The sequence below is a fragment of the Molossus molossus genome, unplaced genomic scaffold (assembly GCF_014108415.1).
Source record: "Molossus molossus isolate mMolMol1 unplaced genomic scaffold, mMolMol1.p scaffold_m16_p_6, whole genome shotgun sequence".
Lineage (NCBI taxonomy): Eukaryota > Metazoa > Chordata > Mammalia > Chiroptera > Molossidae > Molossus > Molossus molossus.
The window spans coordinates 36,643,606-36,669,807 of record NW_023425399.1 but is presented as its reverse complement, the minus strand read 5'-3'; the positions used below and the strand labels follow the sequence as shown (position 1 = coordinate 36,669,807).

Sequence of the window (26,202 nt, the reverse complement as noted above, 5' to 3'; positions counted from 1 at the left end):
TACAATCTTGTATATACTTGGTCTTGTCTCCCTACCCTAACCTAATTCACAGGACCTCCTCTATATTCAGTCCTTCTTGCAGGTGAGATTTAGAATATTTGGCCATTAATTTTTCTCCCCAACGTAAATTTGAAGCTATTTGTAGTCGTGTTTAGAGGAAATCCATGGTTTTGATTGTAGATGCCACATTTTCATTTCATTTTTCTAGTCTGTTACTCTGAAATCTATTTAAAAGGAACCTAATTTAAAAATGTGTTATTTCAAATTCAGTCTTTGCTGCTGTAGCATATGACAAAACATGAAAAGGTATGTTTTATATTTGTTCTTTTCTTGCATTTACTAGGTATTCATGTATTTATTGTTTGTTCTGTATCATTCATGATAATTAAGGGTTTTTATTAGTATATAAAATAAGAGTTTTCCAAGATATTTAAAAGTTGTTTTGATTGAAATTGCTACAAAACTGAGTGGAAGACTTGAAGACATTTTCTTTTTTTACTTCATTTTCTGCCAATTTTATCTTATAGGAATCAAGAACCCAGTCTCAGTTGCGAACAGACTCTTGTGTGAAGGGCAAAAGGGCAAGCTCTCGGCTGGCCGAATTCCTCCCTGGTAACCACTTTGTTCTGCCTGACTTTCCCTGGGTCTTTGGTCTTTGGTGCATGCAGTGTTTGAAGGCTATTTTTATCTACAGAAGGTTGATGCTATTGGTTATACACCAGCAGTAGCTTGCCTTTGAGTTGAAGACACTTTGTTCTGTGATCTTGGAACACTTTGTACACTTGATAGAACTCTGGATGGAATAGAATGTTATGGATTAAAGCAGAAAAGAGATCAGAGTTAAGTTTTGGTTTTGTAGTTGATTATAAGGATGTTTTTGCTGTTACTAAGTACTCAACTGCATTCTTTTTATGTGAAAAATTTAAAGTATCTTGTACATTCTAGTCCATAGTCTAAACTAATTTTTAATCTCGAGGAGTTCCTAAAATAAAAGTACTTAATTTTTCTGTTCTGCAGAAATACATTATTATGCTAAGATTAATATGATCACATCTTTTCTCCAGTATTAACATACAGTTTTCATTAAAAACACTTTGAAATTTTCAAATAGTTATAGAAGTAGAGAAAATATCGTAAAAAGCCCTGATGAACCTGTCATCCAGCTCCAAAAATTAACAGTATTTTTTCTCTTCATTTATTTCATGCATCTCTTTTTTATTCTAGTATTTTAAAGCAAACCCTCAATATCCTATTTTACCCTCAAATAGTTCTGCAAATTTGTCTGTTTGTAAAACATAACAACCGTCCTGGTAGCATGCTTAACATTATTAACAAATATGCCTCAATATCATCTTATACTTAGTATGTGTTCAGCATACCTGGCAGTGAAGGTTACATTAATGTTCTGTGTTGAATGTTATGACAGTAGTACTATAGGAATAACTTCATTTGACTGTTATAATTTTTTTTTTCTTTATTGATTTTAGAGAGAGAGGAAGGGAGAGGGGAGGGAGATAGGAACATCGATTGGCCTACTCCTGCATGCCCCCCACTGGGGATTTGGCCCACAACCTGGGCATGTGCCCTGACTGGGAATTGAAACAGCGACCTCTTAGTGCAGCGGTCGATGCTTAACCACTGACCAAGACCAGCAGGGCTTCACTGTTATAATCTGAAGTCGTAGAAAAGAAATTAATACAGTTTTGAAAAATTTTGAAACCTTTTACCTAAAGAAATTAAAGGTATTCTTTTAATCATATACTTCTTAAGTGTTTAATTATGATACTAAAAAGGTGGATTATAAAGATTTTTCAAAGAAATATTATCTTTTATTATTTGTTTTCAATGAAGCAAGGGTCAAGGGAAGCAAATATGATTTATTAAGATCATCTCTATTATGTGTTTAATAATTTCAGCAGTGTTTAAGAAGTATAAAATACCAATAAGAAAAAGACAACCAAAATTCTAAAAATTAATAAAGGATACAAATAGACTATTTATAGAAAAGAAAATATTGATAGCATATAAGTATAAGGAAAGGTACTCAATCATAATATTAATCAAGGAATTGGAAATTAAAATGAAGTGATATTTTCACCTTATTTAAAGTAGCAAAATTAACAAAGACTAATATCCAGTATTGTTGAAGGTGTGGAAAAATGGGTTTTTTGTTTTACTAGTGATGGGAACATAAATTGATACAGCTAATTGCAAGACATTCTTTATTAATGTAAAAAATTGAAAATGCATATGCTGTGTGCTCCAGCAATTACATCTTAAGACAGAACACCTTACATGTACACGGGAAGGCTTATACAGTAAAAGAAGGCTATAGCAATGTTGTATGTTTATAGAACTGTCCACAACCTATGTGTCCATAAATGGCTAAGTAAGCTATTTTCTAGTCAGACTATTAAATATTCTGCAGCATGAAAGAAACACTTATATATAGTAACATGGATAGATCTCTAAGTTGCTGAATATGTTCATTTTAACTTATGTTGAAAAATTACAAAATAATGTGACGAATACCTGTTTTCTACCACCCAGGTTAGGATATAAAACATTACCAAAAGACTTGAAGCTGACTAGGCTAAACCCTTTCTAATGACATCCTTATTCTTCCCTGTTTGTCCTACACCCTTACCCTGACCCCATCTCTGCCCCTACCCTTAGATAATAGTTGTCCTGAATTGAAGGTTTTATTATTCTCATATGTTCCTTCATAGTATAACATCACATGTAATATTATAATTTTCTAAGGCTACATATATGTGTACATATATGAAAAAAAAAAGGTCTGGAAAGAAGGTTACCAAACTCACTGTGATTACCTTTGGGAAAGAGAAAGGAACAAGATGAGGCAGTTATTAAAGGGGACGTGTAATATTTTTATATTTTGCAAACATAAAATATATCACTCTATATCAAAGTGATTGCAATTTTTTCCATTAAAATGATGTCATATAGTGATGCTGCACTTGTTTGGAATTAGCTCTCTGATTTTCCCATGTAGACTGTTCTTCAGCTTTGTACTTTATTTTCAAGTTGTTCTGACTATTTTAGGCATTTTACATTTCCATGTGAGTTTTAGAATTAGCCTGTCAATTTCTGTATATAGCTGCTGGAGTTTTTATCAGGATTGCAACATATTCATTTATTAAAATTTCTTTAACCTCTCTGGACAGTGTTTTATAGTTTTCAGTGTACAGGTCTTTCTCAGCTTTTATCCAATTTATACTTACGTATTTCATTGGTTTTGATGCTATGACAACTTGCATATTTAAAAAATGTTAATTTTTAATTATTTATTGCCAATATATAGAAATGTGATTTTATTATATTGATATTCTATCCTAGGAATATGCTGAATTCCTGTGTTCTACTACCACTTTTATAGATTCTGTAAAATTTTCTGTGTGGATTGTTCATGTCTTCTGGGGATCTAGTTTTACTTCTGTTCCAATCTGGATTCCTTTAATTAATTTCTTTTTCTTTATTACACTGGCTAGGACCTCCTTGCCTTATTTGTGATCTTAGGGAAGTAATATTTTGTCTTTTACTCTTAAGTATCACGGTTGCTATAGATGCTCTTTTTCATGTTGAAAAAGTCCCCTTCTTCTTTTTTTTTTTTTCTGTTCTGCTTCTTTGCTTTTTTTAGATTCATTTGTTGATAGATATGTATTTATTGCCATTTTATTGTTCATACTTTTAATCTATTTTTTCTTCTTCTAAAAGAAGAACCTTTAACATTTCATGTAATACTGGTTTGGTGGTGATGAACTCATTTAGCTTTTCTTTGTCTAGGAAGCTCTTTATATGTCCTTTGATCATATATATGTGTGTGTGTGTGTGTGTGTGTGTGTGTGTGTGTGTGTGTGTGTTTATCCTCACCCAAGGACATTTTTCCATTTTTATTCAGAGTGGGAGAGAGGGAGAGAGGAAGAGAGAGAGATAGAGAGAGAAACATCCACGTGAAAGGGACACATCAAATGGCTGCCTCATGCACAACCCCAACCAGGGTCGGGGATGAATTGCAACTGAGGTGCCCTTGGCCAGAATTGAACCCGTGACTCAGTGGTCTACGGGCCAATGCTCTAACCATTGAGCAAAACTGGCCAGGGCTGTCCTTTAATTCTAAATGATAGCTTTGCTGGGTAGAGTAATCTTGGTTATAGGTCCATGCTTTTCATCACTTTAAATATTTCTTGCCAATCCCTTCTGACCTGCAAAGTTTCTGTTGAGAAATCAGCTGACAGTCTTCTGGGAGTTCCTTTGTAGATAACTAATTTCATTTCTCTTGCTGCTTTTAAGATTCCCAGTTTGTCTTTAACCTTTTGTTTTGTTTTGTTTTTTATCCTCACGCGAGGACATTTTTGCATTTATCTTCAGACAGAGTGGGAGGGAGAGAAGGAGGAAGAGAGAGAGAGAGAAACATCGATGTGAGAGAGACACATCAAATGGTTGCCACCCACACAACCCCAACTGGGGCCAGGGACAAACTGCAACTGAGGTATGTGCCCTTGGCAGGAACCGAACCCGATCTCTCTCTAACTGCGGGCTGACACTCTACCCACTGAGCCAAACCGGCCAAGCTGTCTTTAACCTTTTGCATTTTAATTATGATGTGTCTTGGTGTGGACCTCTTTGGGTTCATCTTGTTTGGGGCTCTGCACTTCCTGTACTTGTATATCTATTTCCTTCACCAGGTTAGGGGAGTTTTCAGTCATTACTTTTTCAAATAGGTTTTTAATGTCTAGCTCTCTGTGTCTCTCCTCCTGGCACCCCAATGATGCAAATGTTGACAGGCTTGAAGTTGTTCCGAGGCTCCTTACACTGTCTTCATTTTTTTGGATTCTTTCTCTTTTTGCTGTTGTGATTGGGTGTTTTTTGTGTTCTGATATTCTAGATCACAGATTTGATTGTCACTTCATCTACTCTACTGTTGATTCCCTGTAAATTATTCTTCATTGCAATTAGTATATCCTGCATTTATGACTGGTTTTTCTTTTCTTTTTTAAAAAAATATTAATTAAGTTTTGTTACAGATGTTTTTTTCCCCCCAGATACCCTCCTCCCTACCCCCCACCCAAACATTGTTGTCTATATTCATTGGTTATACATACATGCATGTAAGTTCTTTGTTTTATCTCATCCCTCCCACCTGCCCCCCTCCTCTGAAGTTTGTCAGTGTGAACTGTATTCCTTTCTATACATCTGGGTCTGTTTTGTTCATCAGCCCACCTTGTTCATTATATTCCACAAATAAGTGAGATCATGTGGTATTTGTTTTTCTCTGATTGGCTTATTTTGCTTAGCATAATGTTTGCCAGGTCCCTTCATGTCATCTCAAAGGATAAGAGATCTTTCTTTCTTACAGCTGCATAGTATTCCATTGTGTTAATGTACCACAGCTTTTTTATCCACACATCTATTGATAGACATTTGGGCTGTTTCCAGATCTTAGCATTTGCAAATAGTGCTGCTATGAACATAGGGGTACATATATTCTTTCTGATTGGTGTTTCAGGCTTCTTAGGATATATTCCTAGAAGTGGGATCACTGGGTCAAATGGCAGTTCAATTTTTAATTTTTTGAGGTAACACCATAGTGTTTTGCATAGTAGCTACACCAGTCTGCACTCCCACTAGTCCTGTACTAGAGTCCCCTTTTCTCCAAACCCTTGCCAGCACTTGTTGTTTGATAATTTGTTGATGGCAGCCATTCTAACAGGCGTGAGGTGATACCTCATAGTTGTTTTCATTTGCATCTCTCTGATGATTAGTGATGTTGAGCATTTTTTTAATGTTTCTTGGCCCTTTCTATGTCCTGTTTGGAGAGGTGTCTATTTAGGTCCTTGGCCCATTAAAAAAATTTTTTTTTCTTCATTGATTTTAGAGAGAGAGGAAGGGAGAGGGAGAGGGAGAGAGAGATAGAAACATCGATGCGAGAGCATATCTATTGGCTGCCTCTTGCATGCCCCAAACTGGGGATTTGACCCACAACCTGGTCATGTGCCCTGACTAGAAATCGAACTGACTAACTCTTGGTGCATGGGTCGATGCTCCCATTGGCCGGGCTGCCTGTTTTTTAATTGGGTTACTTGTCTTTCTTTTGTTGAGTTGTATGAATACTCTCTGTATATTTGGAAATTAACTCCTTATCTGATTTGTCAAATATTAATTGAGCATAATGCCTTGGGTCAATTTTGGGGTTCTCTGTTCTGTTCCATTGATGTATATGTCTGTTCTTGTGCTAGTACCAGGCTATTTTGATTACAGTGCCTTTGTAGTGTAACCTGATACCCGTTATTGTGATCCCACTTACTTTGTCCTTCTTTTTCTAGATTGCTGTGTCTATTCGGGGTTTTTTTTGGTTCCATGTGAACTTTTGAAGTATTTGTTCTAGTTCTGTGAAATATGTTGTTGGTGTTTTAATGGGGATTGCATTGAATCTATAGATTGCTTTGGGTAGTATGGACATTTTATTTATTTTTTAAAATTTTTATCCTCACCCTAGGACATTTCTGCATTTATCTTCAGATAGAGCGGTAGGGAGAGAGGGAGGAAGAGAGAGAGAGAGAAACATAGATGTGAGAGAGACACATTGAGTGGTTGCCACTTACACAATTCCAACTGGGGCCAGAGACAAACAGCAACCAAGGTATGTGCCCCTAGTGGGAACTGAACCCGGGACTCTGGTATGCAGGTTGACGCTCTAACTGCTGAGAAAACCTGGCCAGGGCTAGTATGGACATGTTAATGACTTTAATTCTTCCAATCCATGAATAAGGTATATGCTTCCACATTTTTATATCTTCCTCTACTTCTTTTTCAATGTCTTGTAGTTTTCTGCAAATAGGTCTTTTACTTCTTTGGTTAAGTTTATTCCTAGATATCTCAATTTATTTGCTGCGATAATAAATGGGATTGTATTTTTAGTTTCTCTTTCTGTGAGTTCATTATAGGTTTATAAGAATGCTGTTGATTTTTGATGTTCATTTTCTATCCTGTTAACGTGCCAAATTTGTTTATTAAATCTGATAGATTGTTGATGGAGTCTTTAGGGTTTTCTATGTACAATACCATGTCATCTACAAATAATGACAGTTTCATTTCCTTCTTTCCAATTGGATCCATTTTATTTTTTCTTCTTGTCTAATTGCTGTGGCTAAGAATTTCAATATTATGTTAAATAAAAGTGGTGAAAGTGGGCATCCCTGTCTTGTTCCTGTTCTTAAGGGAAATGCTTTTTGTTTCTGCCCATTGACTATAATATTGGCTGTAGGTTTTTCATATGTGGCCTTTATTATGTCGAGATACGATCCCTTTATTCCCACATTGTTGAGCATTTTTATCAGAAATGGGTGCTGGATTTCGTCTAATGCTATTTCAGCATCTATTGATATGAACATATGGTTTTTATTTCTCATTTTGTTTGTGTGTTGTATCACATTTATTGATTTGTGAATATTGTACCAGCCTTGCATCCCTGGGATGAATCCCACTTGGTCATGGTGAATAATTTATTTAATGTATTACTGGATCCAATTTCTAATATTTTGTTAAGGATTTTGGCATCTTTGTTCATCAGGGATATTGGCCTGTAGTTTTCTTTCTTTGTAGTGTCTTTATCTAGTTTTGGAATTAGAATGATGCTGGCCTCATGAAACGAGTTTGGAAGTCTTCCTTCTTGAATTTTTTGAAATAGTTTGAGGAGAATGGGTGTTAGTTCTTCTTTGAATGTACAGTAAAACTTCTCGTGTAGTTGTCCAGGCCTGGTCTTTTGTTTGTTGGGATCAGAGAGGCTTGATTACATTTTCGGTTTCCTTAGTTTTTATTGGTCTGTTCAAGTTTTCTATCTCTTCCCGGTTCAATATTGGGAGACTATATATTTTGAGAAATTTGTTCATTTCACCTAGATTGTCCAATTTGTTGGCATATAAATGTTTATAGTATTAATTAATGATCCTTTGTATTTCTGTGGTGTCAGTTGTTACTTTACCTTTTTCATTTCTGATTTTGTTTATTTGGTTCCTCTATCTTTGTTTCTTGGTGAGTCTAGCTGAGGGTCTATCGATCTTGTTTATCTTTTCAAAGAACCGGCAATTTGTTTCATTGATCTTTTGAATTGTTTTTTTTTTTAGTCTATGTCATTTATTTCTGCTCTGGTCTTTACTATTTCTCTTCTTCTACTTGTTCTGGGTTTTTCTTTGTGTTTGCTTTCCAGTTCTTTAATTTGTGATGTTAGATAGTCAATTAGAAATTTTTCTTTTTTCTTGAGGAAGGCCTGTAGTGCTATGAACTTCCCTCTCAGGACTGCTTTTGCTGAGTCCCATAGATTTTGTGTTGTTATGTGTTCATTTTCATTGGTTTCCAGGAAGTTTTTTATTTCATCCTTGATCTTCTTGATAACTCTTTTATTGTTTAATGACATGTTATTTATCCTCCATGTGTTCAAATGTCTTTGCATGTTCGTGTTGCAATTGATTTCTAGTTTCATGCCATTGTGATCTGAGAAGATGCTTGATATGATTTCAATGTTCTTGAACTTGTAGAGACTTAGTTTGTGTCCTAATATATGATCTATCTTTGAGAATGTCCCATGTGTACTTGAGAAGAATGTGAATTCTGCAGTTTTGGGGTGTAATTCTCTGTAGATATCTATTAAATCCATTTGGTCTAGTGATTCATTTAGAGTCTCTGTATCCTTGTTAATTTTTTGTTGAGAAGATCTATCCAGTGATGTCAGCACGGTGTTGAAGTCCCCTGCTATGATTGTATTGCTGTCGATTTCTCCTTTGAAGTCCTCCCAACATTTTAAAATATATGTTGTAGCTCCTATATTGGGTGCATATATGTTTACCAAGGTTTTATTTTCTGTTGGATAGATGCTTTCAGTATTATGTAGTGGCTTTCTTTGTGTCTAGTTATGGCCTTCATTTTGAAGTTTATATTATTGGATATTAGTATTGCTACCCCAGTTCTTTTTCTTTTTTTGTTTGCTTGGATGATTTGTTTTTATCCCTTCACTTTCAACCTGTAGGAGTCTTTTTTTTTTTTTGTGAGTTGGGTCTCTTGTAAAAAACATATATATTAGTCATGCTTTCTTATCCAACCAGCTACTCTGTGTGTTTTGATTGGAGCATTTAATTTGTTTACATTTAAGGTTATTATTAATATGAACTTTTTTATTGCCATTTTTGTTTATTGTGGTTTTATTTTTCTTCCTATGTCTTCTACTAATTACAGCAGTCCTTTGAACAATTCTTGCAGTGCTGGTTTGGTGCTGACATATTCCCTTAGCTTTTTTTTTTGTCTGGGAAGCTCTATATTTCACCTTCTATTTTGAATGATAGCCTTGCTTGATAGAATAGTGTTGGATTCAGATCCTTGTTTTTTATTATCTTGATTACTTCATGCCATTCCCTCTGGCCTGTAGTGTGTCTGATGAGAAGTCAGCTAATAGCTGTATGGGGGTTCTCTTGTAGGTAATCTGTTGCTTTTCTGTTGTTGCTTTTTGCATTCTCTCTTTGTCTTTAATTATTTGGCATTTTAATTATTGTGTGTGTTGGTGTGGGCCTGTTTGGGTTCGTCTTAACTTGGGGTTCTCTGTGCTTCATGGAATTGAATGCCTTTTTTCTTCACCAAGTTAGGGTAGTTTTCTGTTTCTTCAGATATATTCTCTAACCCTTGGTCATTTTCTTCTTCTTCTGGAACTCCTATGATGTGGATGTTGTTACAGTTCTCTTAAGCTGTCTTCCTGTTTTTAATTTTTTTTTTTGTTTTCTGATTGGACGGTTTTTTCTACCCTGTCTTCTAATTCACTGATCTGGTCCTTGACCTCCTGTACTCTGCTGGTTATTCCTTCCGATGTGTTCTTTATTTCTGCTATGTTATTCTTCATTTGCAACTGGTCGGTTTTCAATGCTTCTGTGTCTTTACTTATGCTATTGAGCTTTCTCATGATTATTACTCTGAAGTCATCATCTGATATCTTGCTCAATTCCCTTTCATTTTTTTTATATTTTGTCAAATTATCTTGTTCGTTCATTTGAGATTTCTTTGTTTCACTATTTTGGCTGTCTCTGTGTGTTTTGCAACCTGCTGATTTTTTTCCTGTTGGTGTTACTATTCTGCTGGTTGTGGCTCCCTCTACTGGGTTTGAATGAGTGTGGGAGGACCCATGTTAAACACCACTGTCAAGTCAAGTCTTACTTTCCTGGGTATATTTGCAAGCCTAGGAAAGATTCAGTTATCCTGTAGCTCTTTGCCTGGAGGCTTTTAGTCTCAGTTCCTTGATAAGCCTTGGGTTGTAGCCCTCAACTGAGTGAAACACTTCCTTAGGTGTTTGGGGTAGGAGAATTTTCAGGAGGTGGGGCAGATGCTTGTTGGCTGTCAATGAGCCTCAGTTTGCTTTTCTCTGTACTTGCTGGGTGGTGTTAAATTTCTGAACGTGGAGCTGTTGCTTTTCCCCAGGTTTCTGGGGCTCTTTGAGTAAGATGGTTACTGTCCTATGAGGGAGTGATTCAGCACAAAGCTTCCAGTACCCTCCAAATCCTGAGTGTCTCCACACAGTTCCAGTCCAGTGTGTCCTCCCTCTGCTGGAGCTCAAGGTGAGTGGCTGTAGCTAATTTAGTGCTCTGTTCTGGCCCTCTGTGCTGTGGTGCTGGCTTAGGATTTTAACCCTGAGGGAGCTTATCACAGCTAAAACAGCTGTTGTCTGTGGGCTCCCAGCCTGCCCTCTTGTGCCGCCACAGTTCCTACCAGGCTCAATTTAGTGTTCTTTTTCTGTCCTTGGTTATATGGATGCATCTCCAGCTGCTTTTCTGTTGATTTTTTCTGATGATTTGTCTTTATTTTAGTTGTAATTCCAGTTTGGTCCTGGGAGGTGATCTGTGTAGCTTCCATTCACTCCACTGCCACTTTGGAATGCATCTGGACTGATTTTTCTTATGGTTTTCATCCCCATTTTTATGCTGCTTAAGTTCTACGTTTAATCACTCTTCCCCAAAGGTCGCTGTGCATCCTTATAACCAGTGTTTTCAGCTCTGCATCTAGATTGCTTGTCTCTATTTTGTTTTGTTCTTTCTCAGTTGTTTTGTTCTTTTCTTTTGGGACATGTTTCTTTGTGTCCTCATTTGGCAGATTTCCTGGGTTTGTTTCTATGTATTAGGTAGAGCTGGTACATCTCTGGGCTTGATAGAGTGGTCTAATGTAGTAGATGTCTTATAAGATCTAATAGCATAGCCTCCTTCATCACCCAAGCTGGGCACTCTGGGTGTGCCCCTCCCACACCTTTCTGTGTTGGATATGAACACCCTCCTGTTGTAGTTGAACCTTGAGTGCTATTGGCATGTCAATGGGAGGGCTATACCAGGTCCATCAGCTGAAAATACTGGCTCTGACCACTGACTACCATGGAGGAACATCTGTGCAGAGTCCTGTCCCACAAAGGAGAACCTACTTCAGTGGGGCTCTTTTGCCTGCTGAATCTGCTCCTTGGATGTGTTACTGTGGAGGTGGTTGGGTGGTGTTTTGATGTGGTCTGAAGCTGTCTGCCAGGTGCACTGGCTCTGGGTATAGGTGGTGTAGGCGATGGTCAGCTGGCGCCTGTGTTCTGTCTGGGGCTACCCAACTTGAGCTACAAAGCTATTATCAGATGGCTGCTACTTGTGTGGGGCTTGGAGGTGCCCAGGAGAGGGTAAGCTGTGAACCAGTACTGGCTGCTGCTAGTGCTAGGCCTGGGGCCTCATAGTTAGATATATGGGGCATGCTGAGGCCAGATGCTGCTTGTTTGAGAGATTTTAGGAAAGTCTTAAGTGTGAGCCAGGACAGGCCATTCATTTGTATGGAAAAACCACTGAAAACAGCTTGGGTAGTTCTGCAAATTTGGTGGGGTGGGGTTTCAGGGAATCACCAGGGTGGGGCAAACGATAGGCAGATTGTTGGACACTCAGACGTGGTGCCCACCTTCCAGCTTTGCTGGGGGAGGGCTCAGAAAAGGAACCGTGGCCTCTGACAGCACTTTTGTTTAGCAGAAAGCTACCCCTCTAGCTGTCATCCTGATGCCAGATAATTCAGTTCCTCCCCATATGTCCCTGGTGCCTTTTGAGCTGCTGTCCCAGTACTGGAGCTCAGAGGGAGTGAATCAGAGTAAGTCTATGCATTGGCCCTTTAAGAGGAACTGTATGGGATCTAGAAGGCCTTTGTCTCACTGAGCCACAATCCCCACTGGATTTTATAGCCAGAAGTTTGGGGGACTTTTCTTCCTGGCACTGAAACCCTGGGCTGGGGGGCCAGGTGTGGGCTGGGACCTCTCACTCCTCAGGGGGTATCTTTGAAGCTGAGATATGCTTCCTGATTTTTATCTGCCACACGTGAGTGTGGGACCAGCTGGTATCGCATCTCCATCCTCCTTACTAGTCTCCATGTGGCTTCATTAATTCCCTCCTTGTAAGACTTCCATTTAGCTAGGTGTCAGGTGTGTCTGAATGATGGTTGTTCTATAGTTTAGTTGTAATTTTGGTGTGGTTGTATAATTATGTTTACCTATACCTCCATCTTGACTGGAAGTATATCTGAGGAAGTCCCCTTTTTTTGCTTAATGTGCTGAGAGTTTTGAATAGGAATGGATGTTGCACTTTTTCAAATGATTTTCTATACTTATTGAGATGATCTCATAATTTTTTTACTTGGTCAATATAGTGTTTGGTTAATATTTGGCTGTTGGCAACAATTACCTTCTTAGGATAAATTCTGCTTGGTCATAATGTATTATCCTTTTACTATATTGTTGGATCAAATTTGCTAATCATTTGTAAATGATTTTTGAATCTATGATTATGAGAGATAGTGGGCTGTTTTGCTTTTTGGATACACAAGGATATATATTATATCAAATTTGGGAAATTTTTGGCTGTCACGCCTTCAGATATTTTTGCTGATAATTCCCTTCTATTCTTTTTTTTTTCTTCTTTTTAATCCTCACCCAAGGACATTTTTCCATTTTTTATTCAAATAGAGTTGGAGGGAGAGAGAGTAAGAGAGAGAGAAAGAGAAACATCGACGTGAAAGGGACACATTGAGTGGCTGCCACCCACATGACCAACCAGGGCCGGGGACAAACTGCAACCGAGGTATGTGCCCTTAGCAGGAACCAAACCTGGGTCTCTCTGGACCTCAGGCCGACACTCTAACCACTGAGTGAAACCGGCCAGGGCTTCCCATCTATTGTTTAGGATTTCAGTTCTATTCGACATCTTGTGGTTGTCTTACAGATCACTGATAATTTGTTTACTTTTTCCATCATTTTTCTCTTTGTGTCATTTTGAATAGTTTTCATTGCTGTTTTCAATTTTAGTAGTTATTTTTCTGCAATATCTAATCACATGTTAATCCTATCCAATTTATTTTTTATTTGTGACATTGTAGTTCTTTTTATCTTCCAGAGATTGATTTGCATTTCTAAAAACACCGTCTTCCATATATCTTTAACATGTTTAATCTTTCCTGCAGCTTCTTGAATATATGAGTAGAGTTATAATTGTTTTAATATCTTTGTTTCTTAATTCTATCATCTTTACTATTTTTGGGTTGTTTTCAATTGAATGATTTCTCTCATTATAGATTACAGTTTCATGCTTGGTAATTTTTTATTGGGTTTCAGATATTGTGAGTTTTACCTTATTTGGTGCTGGATATTTTTGTATTTTAATACATATTCTTGAACTTTATTCTAGGATGTGGTTAATTTATTGAGAGGCAGTTTCATCTCTTCAGGTCTTGCTTTATACTTTGTTACATGCGACTAGGGAAGTATTTAGCCTTGAGCGAATTTTGCTTTGCTATCCAGGCCAAACCCTTCTAAGTACTATAACAGATGCACCTAGAGTGAGGTTTTAAAACTTTGACTGGTGGAACCAGGAACTGTTTTTGGCTTTGTGTGAACTTGGGGATTGTTTCTCTAAAACTTCTACATTATTCTTTGCTCTGAGTAATTTCCTTTTATACACACACTGATCTCTAGTTACCCGAAGGCTAGAAGGGGACTCTGCAGATCTCTGGAGTCCCTTCTCTCTGCAGCTGTCTCATCTCTGGTACTTTGCCCTCTGAACTTTGGCTATCTTGGTTGGCTTCTTTGGATGCCCAAGTCAGAAAGACTGCTAGACTAAATTAACCTCCTTATGCTGTGGCCTGGAAATTCCAGGCAATTAGCTGGGACAGTCAATGGGTTTACCTTATTTGTTTCCCTTCTCTCAAGGATCACTGTCTCATGTTGTCTACTGTCTAATAAAAACTGTTGCTTTCTATATTTTGTCTGATTGTTTTATCATTGGTTCAGGCAGGAGTGTAAATTTGTTCTTTGTTACTCCATCTTGTCCAGAAGCAGAAATCTGTCACAAAAGTTCACTATAGTATTAAAAAAAAACAATTCCGTGAGTATCCTAGTGTATTGTTTCTTTAAAAAGTACTATTTAATCTATTGTAGTTTATAAATTTATTCAAATTTGTGAATATACTTCTTTTGTTGTATGAATGTGAAAAGAAAATTTGAAAGCCTAAAAATGTAAAGAAACATAAGAGACCTTTCAATTAATCAGAAGGTATAGATTTAGCTGGATTTCCATTCAAACCAAACAATTTAGAAAACAAAAAAAGGAGAAAAAAAAAAAAAGAAAAGAAAACAAAAGCAATAGTAAAATTTTATAAGGCAATCTGAAATGTGAATATTGATTGACTATACTTTGAGTCTAAGGATTTATTGTTAAAATTTTTTAGGTGTCATAGTTATGTTGTTATGTTTTTTAACAAGTCATTTTTTGAGATGCATGCAAAAATATTTATATTTGAAATTCTATGACATTTGGGGTTTACTTCAAAATAATTTGGGTAAGGGTATAAATGAATGAGATTAGCAGTATATCAATAATTAATGAAATAGGTTGATGATCCATTTGGTTCATGAGACTGTTCTCTATAATGTATATAGAGAGTATATGTGTATAGAGTTTGAAATTTTCTGTAATAAAATTTTTTTAAGAGTTAATTCTTAATTTGTAATTTGGTTGTTTTGTGATTTCCAAATACAGCAAGTTCTCCTTTATTTGCACTGTATGTGTCTGTAAGCTTTATTTAATCAATACCCACTAATTTGTCCTCCCTCAACATTGTATATGTATGATGAACAAAGAAGTGATAGATAAAATAAATAGAAATCAGTGTGTTTAAGTCCAAAGAAGCAATTATCATTTTCTCCTGTATCTTTTTCATCTAATAAAGAATTTGATTATTAGTGTTTCTGAGCGTTCTTGAGAGCTTTCTGAATCATTTCAGTTACACAATTTTAGATGGATTAGGGAGTCTTGGTTCTTTGCAAATGGGTGGTTCTCATCCATAAGATTGTAATTCATGGCCCTGTATTTTGCCCAGAGAACCCTTTCTGGGGACCTTTGGCTGAGTTAGCGCTGGGCCAGCTCTGACAGCTCAGCTTATTTTTGTTAATCATCCCACCTCTCGGCTGCTCTCCTTAGAGTGTTGTTGCTTTTTGTTTTATATCACTTTATTCTTGCTTTAATGTAAATCAAGGTGGGTATAACAGAAGTAAAATGTTGTCCTTTAGGGAATTTTGACACCCTAGTTTTTTTATTATTATCATTATTATTTTTAGTGGGGAAGAGAGAGAGAAACATTGATGTGAGAGAGACACATCAAGTGGTTGCCACCCACATGACCCCAACCAGTTGGGGTCGGAGACAAACTCAACCGAGGTACATGCCAGTAGCGGGAACCGAACCCGGGACTCTCTGGTCCATGGGCTGATGCTCTAACCTTTGAGACAAATAGGCTAGGGCTAGTTTATTATTTTTAAAGTATTTTTTCCAATGTTTATTTAATGCTTAGTGTGCTTTAGGCACTATGCTAAATGCTTAGGATATATAAAAGATAACACTAAGAGTCTCACTCTTAAGTCTATAGATTATTTAGAGAAGACAGAAATAAACAATATATATAAAAATGTAATATGTAAATTATAAAGTGAATGATATGGTAGAAAGTGGGACAAATGTGAAAACAGAATGAGAGGTGTTGGAAGTACTGGATAGGGGAGTGCAATGTGTTGGGGTACAGTTTTAAATAGGTCTTGTTGAGCACAGATACTGGAGCAGATGAGGGAATTTGGTCTTTGGGAGAGCCCGATGAGGAGTACAGTCAAGATGAAGGCCCTGGGACAGGAGCCCCCACGACATGTTTGAGTTTTTACAAGAGGCTGGAGTAAAATTAGCAAGGGGGCTACAGGAATAAGAGATGAGGTGAGGGGCAGGAAAGATCAGATCACTTGAGAGAATTTGTAGATTCATGTGAAAACTCCAGTTTTTACACTAGAGTTCCCATGAAAGGTTATGCAGGGTTTTGAGAAGTGGAATGTCCTTATCTGAAGTGTTTTACAAGGATGTCAGTGGCTGGTGAGAATATACTGGGGCTGGGGGCAGAGCAAGGTAGGTATGAAAGTAGTGAGGCCTTTGCAACAATCCAGGTAACAGGTGATGGTGGCTCACCAAGGTGTTAGCAGTGGAGGTGGTGAGAAGTGGCCAGATTCTGGATATATTGTAAAGGTAGTGACAATAGGATCTTTCTAATTTGATTGAGGTGGAACTCTTCTAAAAGCTTTCTCCTTGGAGAGTCAGAAGGCAGAGGAATTTGAATTGGTATTGCATTTAATGTTCTGGAAAGTGATTTTTTTTGACATGTTTTGGGACATTTCTAGTATAGTTTTTTTGGTAAAAGCTTATGTAGCTTTACAGCATTTTTTAGTGACTTCAAAAGCAGTTATTCCATTTTGTGTGATGATGTGCTACTAGACAAGTAATTTTTGATAGTGATTTAAAGTCTGATATTATTCTTAAGGTCAGTATTCTTATTCCTAAGATGGTATCCAAATATTCACCTTCTTAAGAATATTGTAAAACAATTAAAGTAGTTAAAAACTTGCATAGCAGACAAAGGCAAACTGACTTTATTTAGAATCAAATCTATGAATGATTAAGAAATAAAAAATAAAACTAAGAGTATTTTGTAAAATGCCATTGATTCTAAGTCCTGAGATTAAACCAAAAATGGTCAATGGACCTGCTGAAAATACCAGATTCGGCTTCAAACTTCTATCCTGATCATTTAACTTATGACTTCAGCATCTCTTTTAGATCTTTGCATGAAGAGAATTCATTTCTTTTTTAAAAATTTTTTTTTTATTTTTTATTATGAATTTTTATTTATTTTTTTGTTACAGATATTTTACCTTTTTACCCCATTGGCACCCCCCACCCCACCCCCCCTCCACCCTGTCCCCGGCTTAGTTGTCCATGTCCATTGGTCATGCATACATGCATATAAGTTCTGTGGTTTATCTCTTCCCACCCTCCCACCCCCCATCCCCTCTTCTGAGGGATGTCAGTCTGTGCCCTACTTCCATGTGTCTGGGTCTACTGTATTCCTCAGACTGTTATGTTCATTATATTCCATATATAAGTGAGATCATGTGGTATTTGTCTTTTTCTGCTTGGCTTCTTTCACTTAGGATAATACTTTCCAGGTCCCTCCATGTCGTCTCAAAGGACAAGAGATCTTTCTTTCTTACCGCTGCATAGTACTCCATTGTGTATATGTACCACAGCTTTTTTATCCATTCGTCTACTGGTGGACACTTGGGCTTTTCCAGATCTTAGCTATTGTAAATAGTGCTGCTATGAACATGGGGGTACATATATTCTTCCTGATTGGTGTTTCAGGCTTATTAGGGTATATTCCCAGCAGTGGGATCACTGGGTCAAATGGAAGTTCAATTTTTAATTTTTTGAGGTAACACCATATTGTTTTCCATAGCGGCTGCACCAGTCTGCATTCCCACCAGCAGTGTATTAGAGTCCCCTTTTCTCCACACCCTTGCCAACTCTTGTTGTTTGATGATTTGTTGATGGCGGCCATTCTGACAGGGGTGAGGTGATACCTCATTGTTGTTTTAATTTGCATCTCTCTGATGATTAGTGATGTTGAGCATTTCTTCATATGTCTCTTGGCCATTTGTATGTCCTGTTTGGAGAGGTGTCTATTCAGCTCCTCTGCCCATTTTTTAATTGGGTTCTTTGTCTTCCTTTGGTGGAGTTGTATGAGCACTCTATATATATTGGAAATTAACCCCTTATCTGATACATCATTGGCAATGATGTTCTCCCATACAGTGGGTTGCCTTTCCATTTTGATGATTGTTTCTTTTGCTGTGCAGAAGCTTTTTAGTTTGATGTAGTCCCATGTTTTCATTTTCTCCTTTATTTCTGTTGCCTTAGGTGATGTATCAGTGAAAATTCTTCTCCGTATGATGTCCGAAATTTTGTTGCCTACATTTTCTTCTAGAATTTTTATGGATTCACGGGTCACATTTAGGTCTTTTATCCATTTTGAGTTTATTTTTGTGTATGGTGTAAGTTGATGGTCTAGTTTCATTTTTTTGCATGTAGCTGTCCAATTTTCCCAACACCATTTCTTAAAGAGGCTGTCTTTACTCCACTCTATGCTCTTGTCACCTTTGTCAAATATTAATTGAGCGTATTGCCTTGGGTCCATTTCTGGGTTTTCAGTTCTGTTCCACTGGTCTATATGCCTGTTCTTGTGCCAGTACCAGGCTGTTTTGGTTACAGTCGCTTTGTAGTATAACCTGATATCTGGTATTGTGATCCCACCTACTTTGTTCTTCTTTTTCAAGATTGCTGTGGCTATTCGGGGTCTTTTTTGGTTCCATATGAACTTTTGAAGTATTTGTTCTAGTTCTATGAAATATGTCGTTGGTATTTTGATGGGGATTGCATTGAATCTATAGATTGCTTTGGGTAGTATGGACATTTTAATGATGTTAATTCTTCCAATCCATGAACAGGGTATGTGCTTCCACTTTTTTATATCTTCCTCTATTTCTTTTTTCAATGACCTGTAGTTTTCTGCAAATAGGTCCTTTACTTCTTTGGTTAGGTTTATTCCTAGGTATCGTAATTTTTTTGGAGCGATGGTAAATGGGATTGTTTTTTCAGTTTCTCTTTCTGTGAGTTCATCATTGATGTACAAGAATGCCGTCGATTTGTTGACGTTAATTTTGTATCCTGCTACTTTGCCAAATTCATTTATTAAGTCTAATAGATTTTTGATGAGTCTTTAGGGTTTTCTATGTACAATATCATGTCATCTGCAAATAATGACAGTTTCACTTCCTCCTTTCCAATTTGGATCCCTTTTATTTTTTCTTCATGTCTGATTGCTGTCGCTAAGACTTCCAGTATAATGTTAAATAAGAGTGGTGAAAGTGGACATCCCTGTCTTGTTCCTGTTCTTAACGGAAATGTTTTTAGTTTCTGTCCATTGAGTATGATGTTGGCTGTAGGTCTTTCATATATGGCCTTTATTATGTCGAGATATGATCCCTCTATTCCTACATTGCTGAGCGTTTTTATCAGAAATGGATGCTGGATTTTGTCGAATGCTTTTTCAGCATCTATTGATATGATCATGTGGTTTTTATTGTTCATTTTGTTTATGTGGTGTATCATGTTTATTGATTTGCGAATATTGTACCAGCCTTGCATCCCTGGAACGAATCCCACTTGGTCATGGTGAATAATTTTTTTGATGTATTTCTGGATCCGATTTGCTAATATTTTGTTCAGGATTTTGGCGTCTATGTTCATCAGGGATATTAGCCTGTAGTTTTCTTTCTTCGTAGTGTCTTTTTCTGGTTTTGGAATTAGAATTATGCTGGCCTCATAGAACATGTTTGGAAGTCTTCCTTCTTCTTGAATTTTTTGAAATAGTTTGAGGAGAATGGGTGTTAGTTCTTTTTTGAATGTTTGGTAAAACTCCCCCGTGAAACCATCTGGGCCTGGGCTTTTGTTTGCTGGGAGAGTCTTGATTACCTCTTCAATTTCCTTAGTTGTTATTGGTCTGTTCAAGTTTTCTATCTCTTCCGGGAATAGTTTTGGGAGACTGTGTGTTTCTAGAAATTTGTCCATTTCGCTTAGATTGTCGAATTTGTTGCCATATAGTTGTTCATAGTTGTTAACGATCTTTTGTATTTCCGTGGTGTTGGTTGTTACTTCTCCTCTTTCATTTCTGATTTTGTGTATTTGGGTTCTCTCTCTTTGTTTCTTGGTGAGTCTAGCTAAGGGTCCATCAATCTTGTTTATCTTTTCGAAAAACCAGCTCTTTGTTTCATTGATCCTTTGAATTGTTTTTTGGTCTCTATGTCATTTATTTCTGCTCTGATCTTTACTATTTCTTTCCTTCTACTTGCTCTGGGGTTTTCTTCTGTTTGCTTTCTAATTCTTTAAGTTGTGAGGTTAGACAGTTAATTAGAAATTTTTCTTGTTTTTTGAGGTAGGCCTGTAGTGCTATGAACTTCCCTCTCAGAACTGCTTTCGCTACATCCCATAGATTTTGTGTTGTTGTGTGTTCATTTTCATTGGTTTCCAGGAAGTTTTTAATTTCTTCCTTGATCTCCTCGGTGACCCATTCATTGTTTAATAACATGCTATTTAGCCTCCATGTGTTGAAATGTCTTTGCATGTTCTTGTTGCAATTGATTTCTAGTTTCATGCCATTGTGATCTGAGAAGATGCTTGATATGATTTCAATCTTCTTGAACTTGTAGAGATTTAGTTTGTGTCCTATCATGTGGTCTATCTTTGAGAATGTCCCATGTGCACTTGAGAAGAATGTGTATTCTGTAGTTTTGGGGTGTAATTCTCTGTAGATATCTATTAAATCCATTTGGTCTAGTGCTTCATTTAGAGTCTCTGTTTTCTTGCTAATTTTTTGCCTAGAGGATCTATCCAGTGCTGTCAATGGGGTGTTGAAGTCCCCAGCTATGATTGTATTGTTGTCGATTTTTCCTTAGAAGTCCTCCAGAAGATTTTTAATATATTTTGGTGCTCCTATATTGGGTGCATATATGTTTATCAAAGTTATATCTTCCTGTTGGATAGATCCTTTCAATATTATGTAGTGGCCGTCTTTGTCTCTAGTTATGGTCTTCATTTTGAAATGTATTTTATCAGATATGAGAATTGCTACCCCAGCTTTTTTTTTGCTTTCCATTTGCTTGGAAAATTTTTTTCCATCCCTTCACTTTCAACCTATGTGAGTCTTTTGTTGAGAGGTGGGTCTCTTGTAAACAACATATAGATGAGTCATGCTTTCTTATCCAATCAGCTACTCTGTGTCTCTTTATGGGAGCATTCAATCCATTTACGTTTAAGGTGATTATTGATATGTACTTATTTATTGCCATTTTTGTTTAGTGTGGTTCTATTTTTCTTCCCATTTCTACTGCTAATTACAGCAGTCCTTTTAACATTTCTTGCAGTGCTGGTTTGGTGCTAATGTATTCCCTTAGCCTTTTTTTGTCTGGGAAGTTCTTTATTTGATCTTCTATTTTGAATGATAGCCTTGCTGGGTAGATTAGTCTTGGATTCAGATTCTTGTTTTTCATGAATTTGATTACTTCATTCCATTCTCTTCTGGCCTGTAGTGTTTCTTGTGAGAAGTCAGCGGAGAGCCTTATGGGGTTCCCTTTGTAGGTAACCTGTTGCTTATCTCTTGCTGCTTTTAGGATTCTCTCTTTGTCTTTAATTTGTGGCATTTTAATTACTATGTGTCTTGGTGTGGGCCTGTTTGGGTTCTTCTTACTTGGGACTCTCTGTGCTTCTTGAACTTGAATGCCTTCTTCCTTCACCAATTAGGGAAGTTTTCTCTCACTGTTTTTTTGAATATATTCTCTATACCTTGCTCATTTTCTTCTTCTTCGGGGACTCCTATGATGCGAATATTATTACGTTTCCAGTTGTCCCATAGTTCTCTTAAGCTGTCTTCCTATTTTTTAATAGTTTTTTCCTTTTGTTTTTCTGATTGGTTGATTTTTTCTACCCTGTCTTCTAATTCACTGATCCGGTCCTCAGCTTCCCCTACTCTGCTTTTTAAACCTTCCAATGTGTTTTTCATTTCTGATATGTCATTTTTTATCTCTTCTTGTTGGTTTTTAATTTCCAATTGGCTTATTTTCAGTGTCTCTATGTCCTTACTCATGCTGTTCAGCTTCCTCAAGATCATGGCTCTGAATTCTAGCTCTGTTAACATGCCTAATTGCTTCACATTGATCTCATCTTCGGTGGAGGTGTCTTGCTCTTTCATTTGGCTTATGTTTCTGTGTTTCACAATTTTGGCTATCACTGTGGGCTTTGGAGCCTGTCAAGTTCTCCCTGTGGGTGTTGGTGTTCTGCTGTTTATGGCTCCCTCTTCTGGGTTTAGATGAGCGAGGGAGGACCCACGTTGAACACCACTGTGAAGTCTTACTTTCCTGGTTAAAGTTGCCATCCCAGGAAAGGTACTGTTATCCTCTAGCTTTTTGCCTAGAGGCTAGCAGTCTAGGTTAATTGATGAGTTTTGGGTTTTCAGTTGATTGAAAAACTCCCTCTGGTGCTCAGCCAGGGGGCTTTCACCAGGGTGGGGCAGATGCTGGTTGTTAGTGAGCCTCAATTAACACTTCAATGGCCCACAGGGTGGGGTTGGATCTCTGAGGGAGGGGCTGCTGCCTCTCCTCAGAGCCCTGGGAAGGAGCAATGTGGCCACCTTCCTGAGTGGCTGCAGTCAGCCAAAGCTCTGAGCGCCCTCCAAACCCTGAGTGTCCCGACACAGTTCCAGTCCAGTCTGCCCTTTCTCTGCCGGAGCCCAAGGTGAGTGGCTGTGGCTGTTTCAGCCTCTGTCCCGGCTCTGCACTGTGGAGCTGCTTGGGAGTGTAACCCGAGGGCACTGCTCCCAACTAAGGCCGCTGCCCAGCTGCAGACCGTGGGTGGGCTCGTTTTGCGCTTTGGCAAGCCTACCGGGATGGAGTCAGTGTCCCTCGTTGTATGGTCCTCGCAAGCTGCTTTTCTGTTGGGTTTTCCCGTCGGTTTGTCTGTGTTATAGTTGTAATTCCAGTTTGGTTCTGAGAGACGGTCTGTGTAGCTCCGTTCACTCTGCCACCATTTTTCGGTTCCTCGAGAATTCATTTCTTAAATCAAATTCTGTTCTGAGAAGAAGGAAGTACTAAAAATGCCATCAGGACAGTTCAACTCATATCCAAGTTTCTATTTCAATTATTTTTCCATTTGAACTTTATGTGGCTGCTTTTCTTTGTAATTTTTTTTGCTGTGTTTTTCATTTGATACCAGAATAGGAGAAACTGTTTGTATTTTCAGTATCCTTTAGACTTTTTTAAAAATGGAAGTTTGAAGAGGTACAGTTGTTTATTCTTGTTGGCCCTCTCTCCTCTCTTTTTTCAATGCCTCCTCCATCCCCACCTTTATGCACAATGGAAAACAGTTATTAGGCTTAACTGTTTAGTTTTTCATTGGAATCATTTGAATATGTTTCTGAGTGTCTACGTAGATTTTGTTTTGCCAGTCTGTCACTGATCTTCTTATTAACAATCAAATCTAAAGACTTCAATATGTATTGCTTTGAGTTTTTAGTGTTGGAATGATTAGAAGAATAGAAACAAAAAATAAGGAACAGGAAACTAATGAGTAGGCACTTGTTCAAGGAATCCATTACTAGCTGGCTGAGATCTTTAAGAAGTTGGCTATGGAAGGAGATGAAGTGACTGATTGTAATGGTAACTGCTTGCTATTATGTGTTAGAAAATGAGGTGGTTAATTATCCTGCATGCAATTTGAAACCTTTGAAAATAAGTCTTTTATAGCTGGCTAACAGTATTCTTTTATTTACTTTATTATGTTAAATGTGCAATTTGGGGCTTAAAAATTACTTTAGGGACATCAAGAATACTTTACTTACCACAGTACAAATGATTCTGAGGGTCAGGTGTATATTTTTGTTGCATCAAGGCTTAGAAATGTAAGCACATCTCATTGTTTTGGGGCATTTTTAAGTATACCCACTTTTGTTGAGTTATGCCAGGTGTTATGCTAGGCAAGAATACCATATCTGAAGACATTCATTTAAACTTCAACTCTTAATTAGATTAAATAGATCTTGTGATGTAAACTGAGAACCATATTGATCCAAGATAAATCTTAATGTTCTCCTTTGGGAAATCAACTTTTTTACTTGTTATGTTGGATTTTACTTATTAGCAATGGCAAATGAAATGGTAACATTTCCAAATGTAAAATTTCTAAGTTGGGAAAAATTTTGAATAATTTTTTTTGGCATATATCCATATTATTATTTTGAAGAAATCTAGAATTATATCTATATGCAAAGATTTTTTTCAATTGCCTTACTATATTACTTTATTGAATATGTAGGAGAAGATGACACTGGGAATTTTTAAAAGAATAATTTTTCTGTTGTTAGCTTTTTAGTTGGAGAAGGAGCCTACAGATGGGCAGTAGATCATGGAATACCCTCTTGCCCTCCTAACATCATGACCACAAGTGAGTAAAAACTTTTCAAAATTAAGCTATATTAGCATATATACCTCAGAGTGTTACACTGCTTTTGATCCAGATAGTACTGATATTTAAGGAAGAAAGCTTATATGTTGAAATATTTCTAGTTAAAAGACACATACAAAGTTATTTGCTTTTAAGCCATGTTTATATTCCTGAGTTCCCTGCATTGCTTTCTTTCTTCATTAAAAAATATATATATATAGTTTTGTTAATTTTGAGAGAGAGAGTAAGGGAGAAGGTGAGAGAAAGAGAAACATTGATGTGAGAACCAAACATTGATTGGGCTGCCTCCTGCTTGCCCCCTACTGGGGATTGAGCCTGCATGCTGGGCATGTGCCCTGACCAGGAATCGAACCAGCAACCTTTTGGTGCACAGGACTGTGCTCAACCATCTGAGCCACACCGGCCAGGGCCCTGTGTTTTTATAGAAGTATTGTTAAAGGATTTCTTTTAGGTTACTTAAAATAATTACTAACATTAAAGCCATAATACCACCCCCTCAGAGAGAGAGAAAACATAGATCATTATTTATGATCTTTGTATGGCCTTTCCACATACCAAGCACAAGAGAAGGAAAAACAAAAGTGATTATATGAGACTTAAGATTGAAAAAACACATCATAAATATGACAAAAGGATACATATCCTTAATCTATGAAAAGATTGACCAAATTAAAAACCACACAAATACATGTAATACCCCAACAGAAAAATGGTCAAAAGTCATAAGTAGGTAATCTAACTAAGAGAGACATTTATATTAGAATAAGTACATGTTATATTTGTTCTCTCTTAATTTGTGAAAGAGTTAAAAAATATTACTGGTAGGTGTTTGGTAAACTGAACATCATGTATTGTAGGTACAAGTATAAATTGGCAGAAATTTTGGAGGATAGCCAAGTAGTATAGATCAAGAGCCTTACAGTTATTCTGCTTCTAGGAACTTGTCATTAGAAATACAAAGATTTGTATAGAAGGGCGCTCCATGCACATTAAGAATATAAAACAGTTTGAAAATATCTTATGTCCAACACGGAAGAATGTATGTAAATAAATTATCATATATTCTTGTGTTCTTAAGTAATTAGAAATTGATGTCAAGACTAATGTTTGATAGTGAGTAAATGTAATGGCCGAAAAAAGTGAAAAATGAGGTTGTAAATATGTATATATGTATGTTTTATGTGTCTAAAATTATAGCTACATTTACGGATAGAAAGGCAAATATTTAAAACATACACTACTACTTAATTTTTAAGTTAAAATTTTATTTTTTGTCAGTGTAATCTATAAATATAATTTAAATAATGAAATGATAAAATGAGAAATCATTAACTCCAAGGAAAACAAGTTGTATAAAAGAGAAATGATTATGTATCATATCAAGTAAATAGTAAGGATCAGCTGTTAATTATATTATATTCAAAATGAGTATTTATGTACTGAAAGTTCAATATAGGGAAGCTGGAGGGGAGAGAACTATATGTGTGAAGGATAGCAGGGAGTGTGAGAGTTCTAATAATCACAGCCCTCATCACTCATTCTGCCTTAACACCTTCCCAGTGGAACTTACTGTGGAATTTGTATTCAAGCAAATAAATTGGGTCTTCTACTAGTTCATTTTTTTAAATCATCACCCGAGGATATGTTTCTATTGATTTTAGAGAGAGACAGAGAGGAGAGAGGGAGAAACACTGAGGTGAGAGAG

At 36.9% G+C, this 26,202-nt stretch overlaps 1 protein-coding gene across 11 annotated transcripts in view; it reads left to right on the top strand.

Moving 5' to 3' along the window:
* The window catches only part of TASP1 (taspase 1), a 318,727-nt gene that overhangs the window by 78,277 nt on the left and 214,248 nt on the right, over positions 1-26,202 (top strand). For all 11 annotated transcript variants that reach the window (XR_004957029.1, XR_004957028.1, XR_004957030.1 and 8 more), the window contains 2 exons: positions 528-612; positions 24,397-24,476. Coding sequence is in view for 8 of the 11 variants with exons in the window: in XM_036244396.1 (XP_036100289.1) it covers positions 528-612; positions 24,397-24,476 (165 nt within the window). In the remaining 3 variants the exon portion in view is untranslated. The remainder of the gene's footprint in view (positions 1-527; positions 613-24,396; positions 24,477-26,202) is intronic.